The 17,469-nt window shown below is 39.0% G+C and overlaps 2 protein-coding genes across 2 annotated transcripts in view; one reads left to right on the top strand and one right to left on the bottom strand.

Moving 5' to 3' along the window:
* Positions 1–5,232: 5,232 nt before the first annotated feature.
* LOC140246006 (transmembrane protein 115-like) lies at positions 5,233–11,969 on the bottom strand. Its single transcript, XM_072325455.1, has 4 exons — positions 11,300–11,969; positions 8,465–8,605; positions 6,681–6,804; positions 5,233–5,554 (listed from the first exon to the last, which is right to left on the bottom strand). Exons 1-4 carry the CDS (start codon positions 11,910–11,912, stop codon positions 5,356–5,358), a joined length of 1,077 nt encoding a protein of 358 aa, XP_072181556.1. The 5' UTR covers positions 11,913–11,969; the 3' UTR covers positions 5,233–5,355.
* A 5,099-nt stretch (positions 11,970–17,068) lies between these two features.
* LOC140245345 (general transcription factor 3C polypeptide 1-like) overlaps positions 17,069–17,469 on the top strand; it is a 61,840-nt gene continuing 61,439 nt past the window's right edge. Inside the window, exon 1 of the mRNA XM_072324927.1 lies at positions 17,069–17,164. Within this exon, the coding sequence (XP_072181028.1) occupies positions 17,110–17,164 (55 nt within the window). The 5' untranslated portion in view covers positions 17,069–17,109. The remainder of the gene's footprint in view (positions 17,165–17,469) is intronic.

Below are 17,469 nucleotides of genomic sequence, written 5' to 3'. Positions count from 1 at the left end.
TGCCAAACTCGATGCAACAGACACCCCAGCATCTTTGTGACAGTGGAATATGTATAGTACATGAATAAAAAATAAAAAAAAAAGAAGAGAGAAGAGTTCTTATAAATGTTGGTATAGTAAATACATTGCATGATCGGTCTCTCAAACATAATAGTTTAACCCGTTGAGAACTGGCTGATTTTGCTAAAACACGCATTTCCCATAGACACCTGCCCATGTATACAGTATACTTGGGACTCGTCCTCAACGGGTTAAAGTCACATGTATAATGTACAGTATATATGATTTTGCTTCTTCTTGGAAAACCAAATATACAATGTAGATAGTGGAGTAAAACATCATGAACAGATTATGTATTACTAAATGTTAGGTTTATACTTCCAAAGAAGGAATAGAAAATGTAATTGCTTTTATTAAAACTGGATAGAATACAATAAGGCCAAGGTTTTATCTTTTTTTTTTTCAAATGATCTTTTCAAGAATGGAAAACAGCCAATACACGGACACATATTTCTCCACTTGCATTTTGCATAACTTGCACTACTTTTTATCAAGTACAAATGAATCACATACCTTGAATTTCATACTAAAATTTCTCATGACTGAGGTAGTATGAAACTGAGTATTAATCAACCTATACAGGTCAGTGGAACATAATATACCCCTACGATGCAACCAGGAAGCATAGCACTAAAGCCAATGTTACTATATCAATGAGATGTCTTTTTCTTGTCCACATGAGGTTGGGAATTTTGTAATCTGAGACACATTCACAACAATGCCCTAAAAAATTTAAGAATTTGATTAGCTAACATTGACCCATTGAGGACGATTTGATTTGCTACAACACGCATTTCCCATAGACACTTGCCTGAGTATACTCGGGACACGCCCTCAACGGGTTAAATTGAATTGACTTATGTAAGCAAGTAACCATGGTAACCTCTGAAGGACCAGGCAATGAGGACAAGTGTCTTGCCAAGGGGTGCAATGGCTGCTGCTAGGGGACTTGAACCAGGGACCTTGTGATTGCTAGCTTGTCATCTTATCTACTGAGCCATATCGGGCATCATGTCCCTCTGTATACCCAAAAACCACAGAAATGGGATACATGTTACAGCTGTATCACAATAGATAACACAAGGAGAAATTAAAAACAAAAACAAGAACAAAAAGAAAATATTTGTCCTACATCATGGACATCATCAGTTATTAAAATCAAACTGTGAAACAGACAAACTTAAAAATCACAAATTGACCACAGTGAGTGAGGGGGCATGTCATCTTATACTAGAAGTGGAGCTTGTACACAGTGAACTGTTTGGGGAGTTGGTTTACAGATATACACAGGGACAAAACATGCAATTCATTGTGGAAAGCATAGCAAACATAATCACATAAATACACATTTGGCTCATTTACCAAGTCGTAAGACTGACTTAAAAAAATAAAGTAAAAGGCGCATATCATTGCTTTTTGAGTATCTATCACACTGCATCACATACGACAGCTGAGTTTTTGTTTTTGAATGCACGCACTATTCTGGATCACTAACATACAGTGTATATAATTTTTCAACAAATAAAATTGAAAATTCATCAGTAAATCTCTACAGATTCTTTTTTCCCCAACAGCTTTATCAGCTAGAATTCAATTCATGAGATAATTGAATAATATTTATACAACTGCTATCCCTCTTCCAGTTGTATTGTTCGATCATTAGACTCGAGTGTCAATCACCAAGATAAACCTGCTGAAGGCATTATGAGAACAAAGGTCCAACCCCTGCTACTGAAAGAGAAACATGCATAGGAAAAAAAAATGTACAGGGTAATGACTGATAAACATGATACGAGAAGTAATCTTATGTGCATCATGTAAATACATTCTTGTTTGAGAAGCGTAAAGGCATTACATCATTGACTCTTCAAACTACACTACATGTATATCTCCCCTCTGCCTCTCACACTGGCGATGTTATGGCTGCATACCCAGCCCTTACGAGGTATGCTTAACGGTCTAGAATGTTGAATGACCTTACCTGACATAACAAACCTCTCTATCATCAGTCCAATTTTTCTCCAACATTAGTAATTCAATCTGCTTAATTTCATCATTTGGGATAACTCCGTTTGTACAAGCAGTTTAGATAGACTGTAAACTTCAAACAAAAATACACTTCTGATTACAAATAATTTATACTGCTGATTAAATGTTTATTGAATGAAAAGACTAGTCAATTTGGAAGTGCTCTTTGAAAGGTTAGGTTAATTTATGAGGAGAATTTTGATACCTCACTCAAATACGTTTTATCATATTCACACTTTATGCGCTGAGTTGGCTCTTCCTACAAATACAGCAGCACATAAATGATGCGAATGAAGAAGCTTTAATAAACGGTTGATATCCCTAGCACACATTGCTTCACATCATAGAATGGGTAATAAATGTAAGATGAGATATATCTCAAAGAACCAAAACTGCTAGCAAATAGCATGCATCCACACTGAGCATTTTCCAATATCTATTGAGGTTTGGTAGTTGAGAGCAACAAAGATGCTGGAGAAGAAACACACAAAACAATGACACCTCACAACACTTATTTCCACAATGTACAGCTATGGTTTGGCATGGTCTTAGACAGTATGCATTATCTCATCTTATCATGTATCATGATTACCAACTTCTTACTTTACTACAATGTGTTTGATCACCTTTTCTAGCCACATCTAGATACCACTATTGATAAAGTATTACATCAAAATGACACAACCCTTGAGAATACAGGCTCAGCAATGGTGAAATCAACATTTGACCACGTGATGTTGCTTTGACTTTGCCTCAAATTTAATTACTGATGTATTTTGAATTGCTTGGTGATGCTTCGATCATGTATCAAATGTGACAAGTCTTTATTTTCTGCCACCATACTTTATCAAATTAGAAATGTGATCTGTAATAGAACAGTACTTTTGATGTCACATTCAATACATAATGTGCCAAAGCAGTCTAGATATAGACCCCCACCAGATTCTGCTCCAAATCTACTGAGCAATTAAACAACATCCCATCCTCACATTATGTTTGGTGAAAAAGCCAAATAATTGGGTTGGGTGACATACACCTGCTAATCAATCTTTTTCTCTCCTAGAAAAAAACAAACAAACAAAAAACAAAACTATTGCTTCACCTTTGAACAAAGATTGATACTAATCTGAACAAGATATATTACTACTGTACCAAATAACAGAATAACAACATAAAAACAACATAATTCAGGCTAATTAATAGGCAGATTTCTAGGACACAGAGATGGACAGACCTACTTTAGACATGATCTGGATTCAATGAAATGTCATATCTAATACTTGATTCACTCAACCTTAAAGGTCCTGTTTACCTTTGGAAACAGTGGTTTGAAAAATTTTCAAGATATGACATTAAATGCATATGTGTAGTTCTGTTGTACCACAAAACATCCTATCATATAAAATTTTCACTATAAAGCCTCAAATGTAAGAAGATATCTGTATTTTCTCAATAATAGTTTAATCTGGAAACATTTTTATTATAAGTATTGTTCACATTTTGTATATATTTAACAATGCTTGACATCGCTTTCAATAATTCAAATTTTCACAGTGGATGTTTCTATCTCTAACTCTTATTTCAGAACTACTTTAAAGCACTAATGCTGGGTTTTTGCTTCATCTGCAAATGGTTAATTATGCCTTTAACAATGCCCATCGTGAGATTTATGAAAACCCAATAAAAATTGCTAATCAGATATCAAGTTTGTATGACATTTACTAAATTTCAGAATACAAGTATTGGCTGCAGAGCTACTGTCCAACACCAAATAAGTCTGGAAACAAACATCTGAAAAGACAAGCAGATGGAGAGGGAAAGAGAGAATGAGAGGACCAGACCAACAGACAGACAGACAAAAACACTGAATCTACTGCAACATACTGCTTACGGCATTCTTGGAGAAGAGATAAAGAAATATACACAAACTCTTTGCACAACAACAAAATTACTGCTGGTCGTAATACATGGCTTTTGGAAGGTTTTGCACATCAGTGGCTTGTCATTTTTGTTTGTCCACATACTCAAAACATACTCAAAAGACATTATACATAACAGAACTGCATATATGCCATGAACCCGTCAGAACTGGCTTTTAAACACATCCACGAAAAAAGAAATTACTTCAATTCAAACACAAACTTTGCTCAGATTTACAATGTGAGAAATATCGCTTGAAGCGTACAGTATGTCCATCAACATATATATATAACTTTGTCAGGTTTGGAGTGACTTCTTGGAATTTATTACACATTCACCCTGCCATAATTCACAAAGTCAACAACTGGCTATTCTCATGGTCGGACATCCAGGTATTTAGCAGCCGATGGAGTGAAAACAAACCCACAATCTGTGCATGACTGGTGAATTTTTTACATGAAATTATCAACTTTTCTTTCATAATTGGCTTTGAAATTCCATGAAACTGTCAAATATGGTACATCTTCACATGAATTTCTGATAGCCACAAGAAATATCATTGATAAATTCATAAAAGAATGGTAGATCAAGGATTTTGAATGCTGATGCCGTGTTTTCTGTATCACCACGTAGATTCGTACACTGTATGCATGTGCATGCATGTGCAGCATTCGCAGCAATTCACACTCCAACTCATTAATGCATATACTGTAAAGGTGAGCTGTTTGCTGTCACTCCAGCTACAGCTGTATACCAGAAAGTGACATATACACCCGACCATGAGAATACCTGAACCCTGCCATCCTAATTATGTGCAAGTCTATTTTTCACTCCTTAGGCACTATATTACGTTTCAAAGATTGAAATGCACATTTCTGCAATCCATGGTGAAAATTCTATCCATGTCATTATCAGGATTTGCCAGAATACTGACACGACATTAGAGCAAAAGGATGTACATGCTTAACTGCTCTTTGCAAATTTTCAGCCCAAACCTACTCAGCACTGACATTTGATTATGAACAGCTATGGAATAATACTCATGAGAGGACACCAGAGTGAAAAATAGTATATACTGCTGACTTTCAGTAAAGTTGCTGGTACATATATGGACTAAACTCAAGCAAACAATCAACAGAACTATTATAAACTACATTAATACAAAATACAAGGGTAGAAGAAAAGATCCTTGTTGCATGTTTACAGGAAACATTCCATTTTTTTCCTAGGAAAGATGCTGTCTTCCAAGGCAGAATATTTGCACAGGCTTGGAGCCAATTCTTTAAAGCAAATATCTTTCCAGCAAAACTTGCTGCAGAAGTGCGTGTCAGCCAAGCAACTTCCCCCCTATGCGTCTGCACCCTCCCGCGGCTCTTCCAGGTTGATCTCCACGCTGTCCTTGACTGGGGCATCGCTCATGAGGGAGACGCTGGAAGGGGCTGGAGAGGAAGGGTCCGCCGAGGACAGCGGTTCGTCCATGCTGGGCCAGGCTGTCTGCTCCTCTACCTTGCTCAGCCTCTCGTTCAGGGCCTTCAGTGCAATTTGCCTGCAGTGAGAGAAGAGAGTGGAGACCCATGTTATGCAACGCCTCTGATCCCAACCCCACAAAACCTTACATACAGTATGCCAATTTCCCAGCAGTGCATTCAAAATCACATGCATCTTTCCTCTGAGGATTTGGTAACAAGCTTTTCCATTCGCCTGCACACACTTTGTGCATTTCAAAAACTGGTCAGTCCATTTTGCATGCTTTTGTTGTTGTTTTCTGTTGTTGGCTTGCCGGAGCACTCGGGCATAGTGGATAACAGGGAAGACCTCCTGACTTTTAAATTGGAGGATTCAAGTTCGAATCCTGTTCAATGATTGCATCCATGGACAAGATGTTTCTACCCACTAATTCCCTCTTGACTCGGGTGTATAAATGTGTACCTTGCATCACTGGGGTAATAATAATGGCAGGGCCCTCTGGTAGAACAGTGTCAACACTGAAGAGGCTACCATGGATAAAAAATACCACTATCATTGTTACTATTATTATGATTAAAATTATTACTATTAGTAATAATCATAATCATATTACTATTAGTATTAGTAGTAGTAGTATCATTTCTGTTGCTTTTATGCAATACTTGATGAAGATCACAGAAGTGACCATGTATCATACTCCAAATGAAAGCATTCCACTATCTACTCAGCGAAGTCATAAAATGTCATTACAAAATTATTATAAAATGATTATATGACAGTCCATTTCATCAAAATAGATGAAAACTGAAGATTTATTAATCAGTCAATTGTTACAATTCAAATTCAAGTCTACGGGGATAAAAGGTGGCATAAAGACCAGTCCCCGAAAGAGCATTCCCAGATCCATGGTTTGCGATTATCAACGCAAGTATAACATGAACTGAAGCAAGAGAACTTTCATGAACCAAGAGAATTTATTAAAGAAAGACTTGATCATCAAGTTTTTGTTCTTATTTTGTGCAATTTGGATTCAGAAAGGAAGATGACACAGTGACAATTCTACAGTGCACTGTACCCTTCAACATGGCAATTTGTAACAAGCCATCCATGTGACTTCTCGAAGTTAATCTGTAATACTATGGAATGGGGGAACAATTCATGTATCTAGATATTATCTACATTTGTCATATTATAATGCCACATGCCTTCTCCTCTCAGCATCCGCTGGGTCGGTGCCTGGCAAACTTATTGTGATGGGAGATGGCGCACCCACGTCATACTTCCTCACTTGCTTCTTGCAGACTTTGATTTTCACCAGGAAGCTATGAACTGCAGATGAAAGACAAAATGACATCAATACAAAATCACTACTTGAAGGACTTTTAGAACTGTAATCAGCACTATAAATAACTATCACCTATCATTAACTAATAGGTTCTTCACTACCCACATACAAGATATTATCATCAGACATGCATTTGTTATTAGGGACTTTTCGAATGTGCAGACAAGAATGCCCTTCTTGTTCTTTAGCAGTGCCTATGGTTGCTAGCCACTCGTTACGTCCACCGATAGTCTGTAGGCGGACCCCATTTCCATTTTCAGTCTACACTGTTCATGATGTGAACGTCATGGCGTCATGGCTCTGGCCCCAGCTGGCCTTATTTCTTTGCCTAATGATGTCATTCATCCCAGAATGCAGGTGACCCTGAAATCCTTTATAGATGCATTTTCAATTCTAATACTGAAGGGTGCGAGAGAACCCAGAGCATGCGTAGTATCTTCGAAGGACACGATCACGTCATAGTCCTCTGTGTGGATCTACAAAATGGATGATTCCTTCACTGCTTTAAGTTCTTGTAACCACTATAAATGTATAATTCTTGTGCTCTTGCTTATTTATGGGAGGTATTACTATCACCATGTTTCTTTGTAGACAGCACATGAATCATAAAACAAGTAACTCCTTACAACTATCATTATTCCGAGGGCCCACGAGCTCCACAGCTCCTCAGTTACACTTTCTTACAGTATATGCTTTGGGGGTACTACATCATTCATTGTCCCTACTCAACCTTAAAATGAATTGCTTATTTAATCACTCAGTGAGATTGACTACTTAGCTTGTAGTTTGACTAGCAAGGCACTTCAATGTACAGTGCAAAAGACATCAATTTTCATTACAATACGTTGAGCAATTCTCAAAATACATAAAAAAATAATTAAATGTTCTAAGCATCTTCACTTGACCCTTGACCCCATGCCCAAAATTATTATCTACAGAATCATTGTGTGGTAATGCATGTAGTGGCGTTGTACCGTATATACTAAATTTACAGTGTAATTAAATGTCTACATTGAGTCATTGCCAATATATTGAGAAAATAGTGTAATTTCAGCAATGAATAGCATAATTCAAGCATCTAAACTGACCTTTGGACCTTGACCTCGTGACCTAAAACTTCCCAGGAGAGACGATGCTAGGCAATACATTTAAGTGTATATACACTAAGTTTAACAAAGATATCTGGAACTGTTTCTAAAGTATGGAGGAAAGAAATGAAATTTTAGTATTTTCACTTGACCTTTGACCTAATGGCCCCAAATTTCCCCCCAAAGGATCTTTATTTGGTAATACACATATACACTAAGTTTCAAGAAAATACCTTTTAGAGGCATTGCAGAGATACAGGGGAAATATTGGAAATTTGACCTAGTACAACCTTTTGCACACTGACAAACAAACCAACCAACCAACCAATGCCCGCAAAAATATAACCTCCTTGGTGGAAAGATCAGGGAAAGGAACATACATTAATGTTTACCCAAATTGTCACATCAAGAACTATGTGTACTCCTCATCTTCTTTCACGAGTACAAACTTTTTGTATCTCATCTCACATGCTGACTTTCCCCAGCTCACTCTTCTTTCTGCAGTGTTTTACAATTATCGTGTAAACTTGTGTCTATACATCTTGCGGTTTGATACCTGTGTTGGCCAGTATGGCGACAAAAGGGCGGACGACCTCTGGGAAAAAGCTTGCAAAGGCGAAGCTCTCAGCCATGTCTCCCCTGCTGCCATCAGACTGTCTCTGGTAGAAGCGGAGATACACCCATCCAGTCAGCAGTCCTTCAAACCAAATGACAGAACAATCCAATACCATGATGAGCATACATTACTTTTGTATATTAGTGACCATCACCAAGAGGACACTATAGGATATCATGTCTACAACATATGAAGTGAATAGACAGTAATTATGTAAGATGTTTGAGTTCACCAGGATTCAGTACCTTTTCAAGTAACTGTAGGAATCTTTGCACCCTTTCAGGGAACGTATGGATCAATTTTGGTGATGAAGGTCAAAGGATGGGAAAAAATACTGTAATATAAAGTTTGACTTTCCAAAGAGGGCAACCTTTAGTTTGGAAAGTTCTATGTATGTTTTCCAACACTTTTTTTTTTTTTTTTTTTGGGGGGGGGGGGGTTACACACTTGTGGTGCTAACATGATCTTACTTGCAACACCCTTTTGGCACTGAGCAAGATTGTAATGACATACAGTATGACATAACAAATTTAAAGTGCCCATTGCACACAGCAAAGTCAACGCTGTTTCTGTGGATGTGACATCTCAATAATCTGCTCATCTGACTAGGCACCAATGGAACATGTTTAACTGTGGACTAGACAGTAAAACACAAACATAAAAAGTTGACATAAAAAGTTTGAGACATTTTTGGCCATTTTTGGTTTGCAGTATTTAGGGACTAGGAAAGACTTACCGTGTTCCCCCTCCCCCTTGGTAATTTTGCCACGCCGCTTTACTATTTAAGTCTATTAACATCACCCCGTCCTTGTTGCCTTACGCACACATACATTGAAGACATGCATGCACATTTGGCAAATGGAGGGGTATTGGGGGGGGGGGGGGGGGACATCCCACTTTCAGTCTATTCACATATACCCCGCCCTTGTTTTATGCACATACAGCACATACAGTGTATGCACACACATGTTAATAGCAAATAGTGGGGTATGGGTAGACATTAAAGTCTTGTTGCCAGGGCCTATCTATAAACATAGGGTATAGACAAGGCAAGTGCCAAATTGTGTCTCGCCCATTCGCGTACTGTAAGGAATTAATATTTTTTATAACTCCCAGAAGTTAATTGACCTGCTTATGACCTTTGACCCTGTGATGACCTTAAACTCCCAAGGGACATCTACCGTCCAAGTTTGGTCACAAACGGTCATAGGGATCAAAAGTTATTAGCCATATCAAAATGCGCCCTAAAAACATAACATTGGGCCCTAAAAGTTTGTTGACCCCTGTCTGTGACCTTTGACCTTGTGACGACCTTCACCTCCCCAAGGGACATCTTCCATCGCCCAAGTTTGATTGCCATCGTAGCAACATGTGTGGAGTTACATGTACGTGTGATAAGATAGTCTTGAAAGTAAACTTTAACGTATGACCTCAAATGACCTTTGACCTTATCCTATGACCTCCAACGGCACCATAACATGAAGGTACCCCCAGTGCATCTATGACCCAAGTTAGGTTGTAATCCAAGCAACTTATGTGAAGTTATTTGTCAATTCACTCAAAAGAGAGTCTTGCAGGTAAACTTTAACATAGAAAAGAGAGTCTTGCACATACTCTTTGATATATGACCTCAAATGACCTTTGACATCATTACATGACCTCCGACAACACCATAACATGGAGATACCCCTAGTGCTTCTATCACCCAAGTGTGGCTGCCATTGCTGTAACAGTTGCCAAGTTATGCATCATAAGAGAGTCTTGCAGGTAAACTTTAACATTTGTGACGGACGACGGACACCATTTGGATCCCTTAGACTCGCCTTCACCTCCGGTGGGCGAGACAAAAAAGGACCGAGGTACAAGTGTACACTAGTTGTCCTACTGTCTACTTTCTATTGTCTAGGGTACAGAGAAAGGATTAGGAAGTGTGAGGATTGGTTGGAGGGTCATTGAAAGACAGAGAGAGGCAGACTTCCTCGTGTGTTCCCCCCCCCCTCCCCATCTAGCATCTTACTTTGCCATACCACTCTACTATCTTACAACTGTACACAGCAGTAGCCTTGTCAATGCTTGTAGTTTATGCACACTGTCCCCATCGCAGGGCTGCCAACGTTGGAAACTACTTGAGAGTGAGACTCCCATAGGCCAATGCTATAATTTCGCAGTCAAAATGAGTGAGATCAATAGAAATGCATGCAAATGAAATAAAGTTTTAGAGTGAGAAAGGACCAAAATGAGTGAGTCTCACTCTCAATGAGTGAGAGTTGGCAGCCCTGCCATCACTTGCAAAATGTGAACATGCGTGCATTACGCGTGCGTGAATCTGCGTGTAAACTAACCATGGCCAAGGGTAGGATATTGTAAATCCACGAGTAGGATAGAAATATGACAAATACATCCAATCTTTCCAATTTGTAATATAGCGATAACACTTCTTGTAAAAAACCGAACCAAGGTTTGAAATCCCATGTCAAAATTTGACCGCAAGCAAAAACACTGTCATTGATTTCTACATGTAGCAGGTGGTCAAAATTTGGATGCCATTGTCAAATTTTGGGCAACTTCCTTCAACCTCATTAGGCTACCTTAAAAGGGGAAGGGGTGCAGTGCCAGTGGTCACTGGTGTCTACACACACACACATGTAACAGGGGCATGGTATATTTTTCAAATTGATATAGAAAACAAAAACAAACTAAAATGAACGGCACGTCATTATTGTCAAGCAATGTCAACGACATTGGCCTGAACAGTTAGACTTCATCAACAAGCACCTGCAACTGTTGTGAAAGGATGTGTCGGCGGTACCAGGCCAATGATACGCAGTAAAACCGACAATATCAGCAGAACAAACGGAAGATGGTTCACTCTTAATCTTGCAACTTTAGGTGGCAACTCGGTGTCACCCATTGTCTGTTTCAAAGCAATTGTTACGGCTCCTGCATATCCAGCGAGTCCAAAAAAGTGTGTTTCAAACAAGTATGTAGTATTCACAGTCGACAGGTAAATGAATAAATAGAGGAATGAAGTTATGATCGCTGAGCCAATTGTCGAAACAGCAAAGAAGATGAGCATCTCCAGGGCACTCCAAAGAGGTTCAATCAGCTTGCCACATATCAAAACAAGAGCAATGTCTGACAAAACGTTCCACAGGTGCAAATCCACAAAAGGGTGCGTGATTAAAGTCCAAACTCTGAAACTTGGAGGAAATATGAGTCCGGGTGTTACGGCTAGGGCTTCTAAATACTTGTCGGTGTCCGCCAAGAACGAGACAAGATACAAAAACGAGATGACACCGCATAATGACTTCACAACAACACTGCTTTTCATGAAAATTACTTGTATCTGCTGCACTCCCGCAGGAGCAGTGACGACCGTGGAAGCCATTTTGGTACGTCAAAGCGAGTGCAAGAGTGATGTGTGACAGACACTAGACGAGGAGATATTAGCTGAGTGCCAGTGCATAAACCATGCAGTTCTGTGATCATGAGCAGGAATCTGAAAAATTATTGCGTGGTGAAGTTACTTTACGTGTAAGCATACGTAGGAGTCTAGCCAACAACAAATCTTGTTTGCTATGCCCTGTTGACAATTTTCCTCTGCAGGCGAACAGAACAGTACCACTACCAACAGAGTTAAATTGGTCATTTTTTAATTAATTGAGATAATTATTACTTTTAAAAATCACAGACGTAATTTTTTTTTTAAAAGATAGATTACAATTTTATATTTTATATAAGGTATTATAAATTTGTAATCATTATATTAGGAACGCTGAAGCTAGCATACAAGATTGAGACCACTGCTGCGCTAGTTCGTATAAAAACTGGACTGGAAAAATGGACTGTGATTCGTGCGACTCCTGCGTTACGACCGCAGATGACATCGTAAATATCCACTTTCAGTAGTAAGTATGATAGGAGAGTAAATTTCAGCTATCCTGGGTTACTTGTTGGCCATGAAAATGTATAAAAATGTATAAGACGTATTACGGTAGTTCCGTAAAAGGCATTTTTCATGGCATGCAAGTGATGGGCCGTAGAAAATTTCGTTGTCCCACACGTGCTTAAAAGTGTAAGTGAAAGCTGGCGTACGCGTACAGTGCAGTGACAGTGTACAGGCGCAACTAAGCCCAGCCAGGCCAGCAGGCATAGGCGTAGGCCCACAGTCACTGACACTGTACGTGACGGATATATAAGATTGGATAAGATCAAGATCTGTATCTGGATAAATTACTAGTACAAAGTTCCGTAGATGGGTTTCTTCAAAGGCAAAGAGTTAGATCTAGTAGTATGTAATAGAGAAGGTAAGTTTTCAGTGCTGTCACTCGGGTGGGTACTCTCAAATTTTCAAAGATTGTAATCTCATTGGTAAACAGAAAAGATGGAAAGAAATTTAACGTTAGAAAGAGTAAAATTTAGGCCATATAAGTAAAAACTAGAGTAGATAAGCACTCATTATATTTACATTGATATTGTCTCGTGGGGAGAGCACAGACCTCCACCAAGCAGCTCAAATAATCTGAATAATTTCTACCACTGTCTGATCTTGTTCTTTGTAGAGTAAAATTTAGTAACAGTTAAATGTCTCAGTTTGCGGCCAGGCACCGGTTCGGTTCGCATGCACTACTAGGATGGGGGGGGGGGGGGGGGGGGGGGAGGGGTTGGGTGTCCGGACACTTAAGACTCTTGCATACTGACTTGCTTATTTTACTTTGAATACACATTTACGCACAGCTTCTCACTGACAAACAACTGTTTATGTAGTAGGAGCGTAATTGTCAAACCAGACGCACTTTACCTGTTTACAGTACGCGTCTGTTTCCACAACCTGTCTGGATACCCAATGACTGGGTATACAACATTTTGGTAATAACGCTGAACACAGCGACACACTCTACTTATTAATGTATATGTATAGAAGTACTACCACACATTCACTAACACACTGCTAATCTACAAAAATCTACCGCAAAATCTTCAATCAAAGTGAAATATTCTCACCTAAATGATGACATCTCGCATCCAAAATTTCATGTTCGGTACTTTTTAACATCACAATTAAGGAACAAGGGGTCTAAGAAACTGGATTTTTTTTGGGTCATTTTCCTGATGTTCATGGATTTTGAATATATTCCCTCATGTACAAATAGAACTTTCGCGAGCTGATGTGGACTGCCATTTTTTTCCAGAAGTGGATGTTACGATCAAAAAAATAGGAAAAACATGAGAAAGACAACAATAACACCGCCATGCCTGTTCGCGGTCGGTGCAAGCGTGCGAGCCCTTTTCATGTGCTTTCGCAATGGGACTTGGTGTTTACACAATGTTCACGAGCCAAATGAAGGCGTTCAGCAGAAGATCGCGGAGCACGCGCATATCGCATAGGAATTGTACATCAGGCCGTGAACCGGACTACCACGGTTGCGAACCGGCGGACGCTGTACCGGATTGCGGTCGTGGTCATTTTTACCATCGCGATGGACATTGGTCTTGCGATTTTGACAATATTATAAATTGGTAAGTGGTCAACCTTCTTGTTATAATCTGGGTTAAAGCAATTACAGTAGCAGGTTTGCGTTTCAGAGTGGAAAAACCCTTATGCAGCTGCGAACCGGGACTTTTACTCTAGAGATCAGTGATTTACTCCCATCCGTATGCGTGCTGATAGTCGCCCAATTTTCCAATATAGAAGCCTTTTGTTACATCATCAACTTCCAGCTGTGCGGCGTGCCTTGTCATAGCAGAAACTAGAGAGCACACACTTAAAGTTTTGTGCGCGTATGAAAACCTAAAAAATGCGCAGTTTGAACTCCCAAGTTCATTGACTCGACCTGCCCAAATATTGACTATTCTTTATAAAATCCACAAAAATTGCCAGATCACTACCAAAATTTTAGTCATCTGCTAATTTACTTGTGTCATTCTCAAACTTTCCTATTAGTTATTAACTTACAGTAAGTTTCATCCAAATCCGTTCACAACTTTTTGAGTCTTTTTGCACATGGGCAAACAAACCAACAAACGGCAGAGAAACATAACCTCCTCTCTTGGTGGATGCAATTGATGGAACTGATGAGTACCATACGTCCATTGAACCCTGCACACTACACGTACCTGTACTACAGTAGTTGTGCTCGACTGGGTTTATGCCTTACTAGCACTTGCTGTTGTTAATTGTCACTTCAATGACGTGATGGTCAGTGATATTTGATGCACTGAAGTTTTATAATTGTCTTGTATAGAAAACCCCATGTCATTTAGGTTTTTATATACATGTGTATTGGCAACAGCACCAAGGTTCAACCTCCCGTGCCAAGGTTCGACCGTGTGCAAAAACTTGTACATACAACACCTACAGCTGTAGGTTTCTACATGTAGCTAGCAGTCGAATTTTGGACACTGTTGTGGTTGAATTATGAGAGGCTTGTGTTATAGGGATAGGTTGACCAAAGGATAGCCTGTGGCCATGTGTATCAGGATGTGGCATCATACTCAAAAAGCCATCTCACAAGTGCAAGGCAATGGTGTCTTATAAGCTGTTCTCTTGATGTCAACAGGAAAAAAAAAAATAAAGGTTTTTGTGAAGGAGGGATAGCATCCAGTTAGCTTTCTTGGTTGTCATAGCAATGTGTTTTTCCCACTTTAGATCCTCAGAGATTGTAATGCCCAAGTACCAGGTGTCCTGAATACATATGTGAAGGATATAACTGATAAAAGTAGGATTTAACTCTTTGCAGCACTGAAGCACATGCCCTACTCTGATGCCCATGCTTCGAGTACTGCGAGGCCATCTTGCAGAGGATGATGGTCGTCATGATTTTACAGTGTTGGGGAGGTCATTTACACATGTGGCATAGCAATAGGAGGGGACCGAGGACTGTCCCATGGGGGACGCCAGAATTAACTTGGACTTCATCAGATGTGTTCTCATCGACAACAACTCTCATGCGGCACTTTGTCAAAAAGTTTCTGAGCCATGTGTGGATATGAATCTGTGATGCCAAATGATTAATAGAATACAAAACCTTTTTGTGGGTACTTTATCAAAGGCTTTAGAGAAGACTATTGATTTGACATCTGCTTGCTTCCTCTTGTCATATGCTGTGACCAGGTCATGGAGAGCTGTTATCAATTATGTTTCTGTAGAAAGTCCTTATCTGAAGCTGTAGTTCAGGGAAGTAAGGATGTTGTCTTCCAGGTAGTCTTAGAGGTGCTTGCTGGTTATTGCGGGCTTCAAATTCTCTGCTTGTAAGAGGTTTAAGTCCCAGTCCGGCAGCAGCTCCCTTTGGCAAGGCACTGTGTTTTTGTTGCCCTGTCTTTTGGAGGAGACTTAAATCCATCTGTCCCATGTACGTGTAGAACATATTGCTACAGCCTGTACAGCCATGCATGTAAAATGGTAGGATTAGAGAACCCATTTCACTTCTCTCGCAAAGAGCAGGGGGAAATTCCATGAAGTAGTCATAACGCAAAAACTTATTAATATCTGCAAGAATCTTTCGCCAGGATTGCAGGAGGCAGATTGACATCATGATGATGGGCAATTCCGCAGTTAGGTGGACATGACATGGATAAAAGAAATGTGCCTCTTTATCTTACCCTTTAATCTAGGTATCAACTAATGCCATGGATGTTCACCAATCATTAGGGTCTTTCAAATTCAGTAGATTTTATTTTTCGTATCTATTGACTTTGTGAGATCTAAAACCATCATTTAAAATGTACATGTGGGACTGGGGACGCTGAAATTCACTTAAATGCAAATTACAGTGGGTTCCTTTGAAATTTTTTCCTCAAAGTTTTGCTAAAGGGTAAAAGATGAATACATTTAAATACTCCAGAAGTCATGTGACATTTTGTCAAACAAAAGGGTCAAATGACCTGCGGAATTACTCCGGACAAATGTAATGTTACTAACCGTAACGTTACTAACCATGCTTTTGGGGGTCTAGCTAAAAAATTATTGGTCGAACTGCTAAAAAAATTTGCATGAACATTTGTCATGATGCAATAATTGAAATTAATGCAACACTTTGTTTGAAGTAACTTGAATTTTTGCACACTTTTTGTTACAAGACATTGATTTTTTTGTCATGTCCTTTTTTCGTAACGTTACTAACCAGCCCTTTAAGTTGCTATAGCAATTCTAATATTTCTTGGATTGTGTTCATTCTTTTCTGTATCATAAACCTGGGAAGGATGAACATGTTTTTGACATAATTTTGACTTGAAGTGAATATATGGTAATTAAGTGGTAAAAACAAATATCTAAATTTGTTCAAACGTAACGTTACTAACCGCGGAATTGCCCTGATGATGAATGAGAAGAAATTGACTATTACCTACACATCAGCTTCTTCAAAGTGATTCATAAATTATCAGGAAATGATGTGCCCAAACACCTTGCGTGAGATATGTGTCTTGCAACTCATAGATTAAAATCTAAGATGTCAATGACATTGGTCAGTAGTTGCTTTTTCACACACAAAAAATTGTTCTCTATGTGATATTTGTATACTTTGATTTCTTGGTTACCTTAAGATACTGAACTGCAAAGAGATCTGGTGGGCTGACAAGTGACCATGGACAATCTAGAGGGCATCATCATTGATGAAATAGCCCTTGATGGGTTAAATGGTAAGTTTTCCCAACCTACATGTATCCCTCCCTTCTAACACACACACACATGTACGCACATTTACATAAAGTTGCATTCACAACAGTCCTTGACCAGATATATATCTTAATGGAAATTACTAACTGTCGTGTCATTTTGCCTGAAATAATGTCCAGTCACCCATCTTGTGTCCACAGCCACTTGTTAGTATATTTCTCCAGAGCAGTATAAATTTTAATACTGAAGTATGTAGGCACTTGGCATCTCAAGAATAGAACAGCTGTGCAGATGAATCCAGTTCATTCTTGAAAATGATATAATTCTG

The sequence above is a fragment of the Diadema setosum genome, chromosome 2, assembly GCF_964275005.1.
Source record: "Diadema setosum chromosome 2, eeDiaSeto1, whole genome shotgun sequence".
NCBI classification, from domain to species: domain Eukaryota; kingdom Metazoa; phylum Echinodermata; class Echinoidea; order Diadematoida; family Diadematidae; genus Diadema; species Diadema setosum.
Note: the sequence above shows the minus strand (reverse complement) of the source record. Positions and strands in the feature narration are given on the sequence as shown.

Coding starts and splice junctions, on each gene's coding strand:
- LOC140246006 (XM_072325455.1), bottom strand. CDS start 11,912: ATGGCTTCCACGGTCGTCACTGCTCCTGCGGGAGTGCAGCAGATACAA. Junction 8,606..11,299: donor TCCTTTCACAACAGTTGCAG/GTGCTTGTTGAT, acceptor TTTGGTTTGAAG/GACTGCTGACTGGATGGGTG. Junction 6,805..8,464: donor CGCCATACTGGCCAACACAG/GTATCAAACCGC, acceptor TTTCATCTGCAG/TTCATAGCTTCCTGGTGAAA.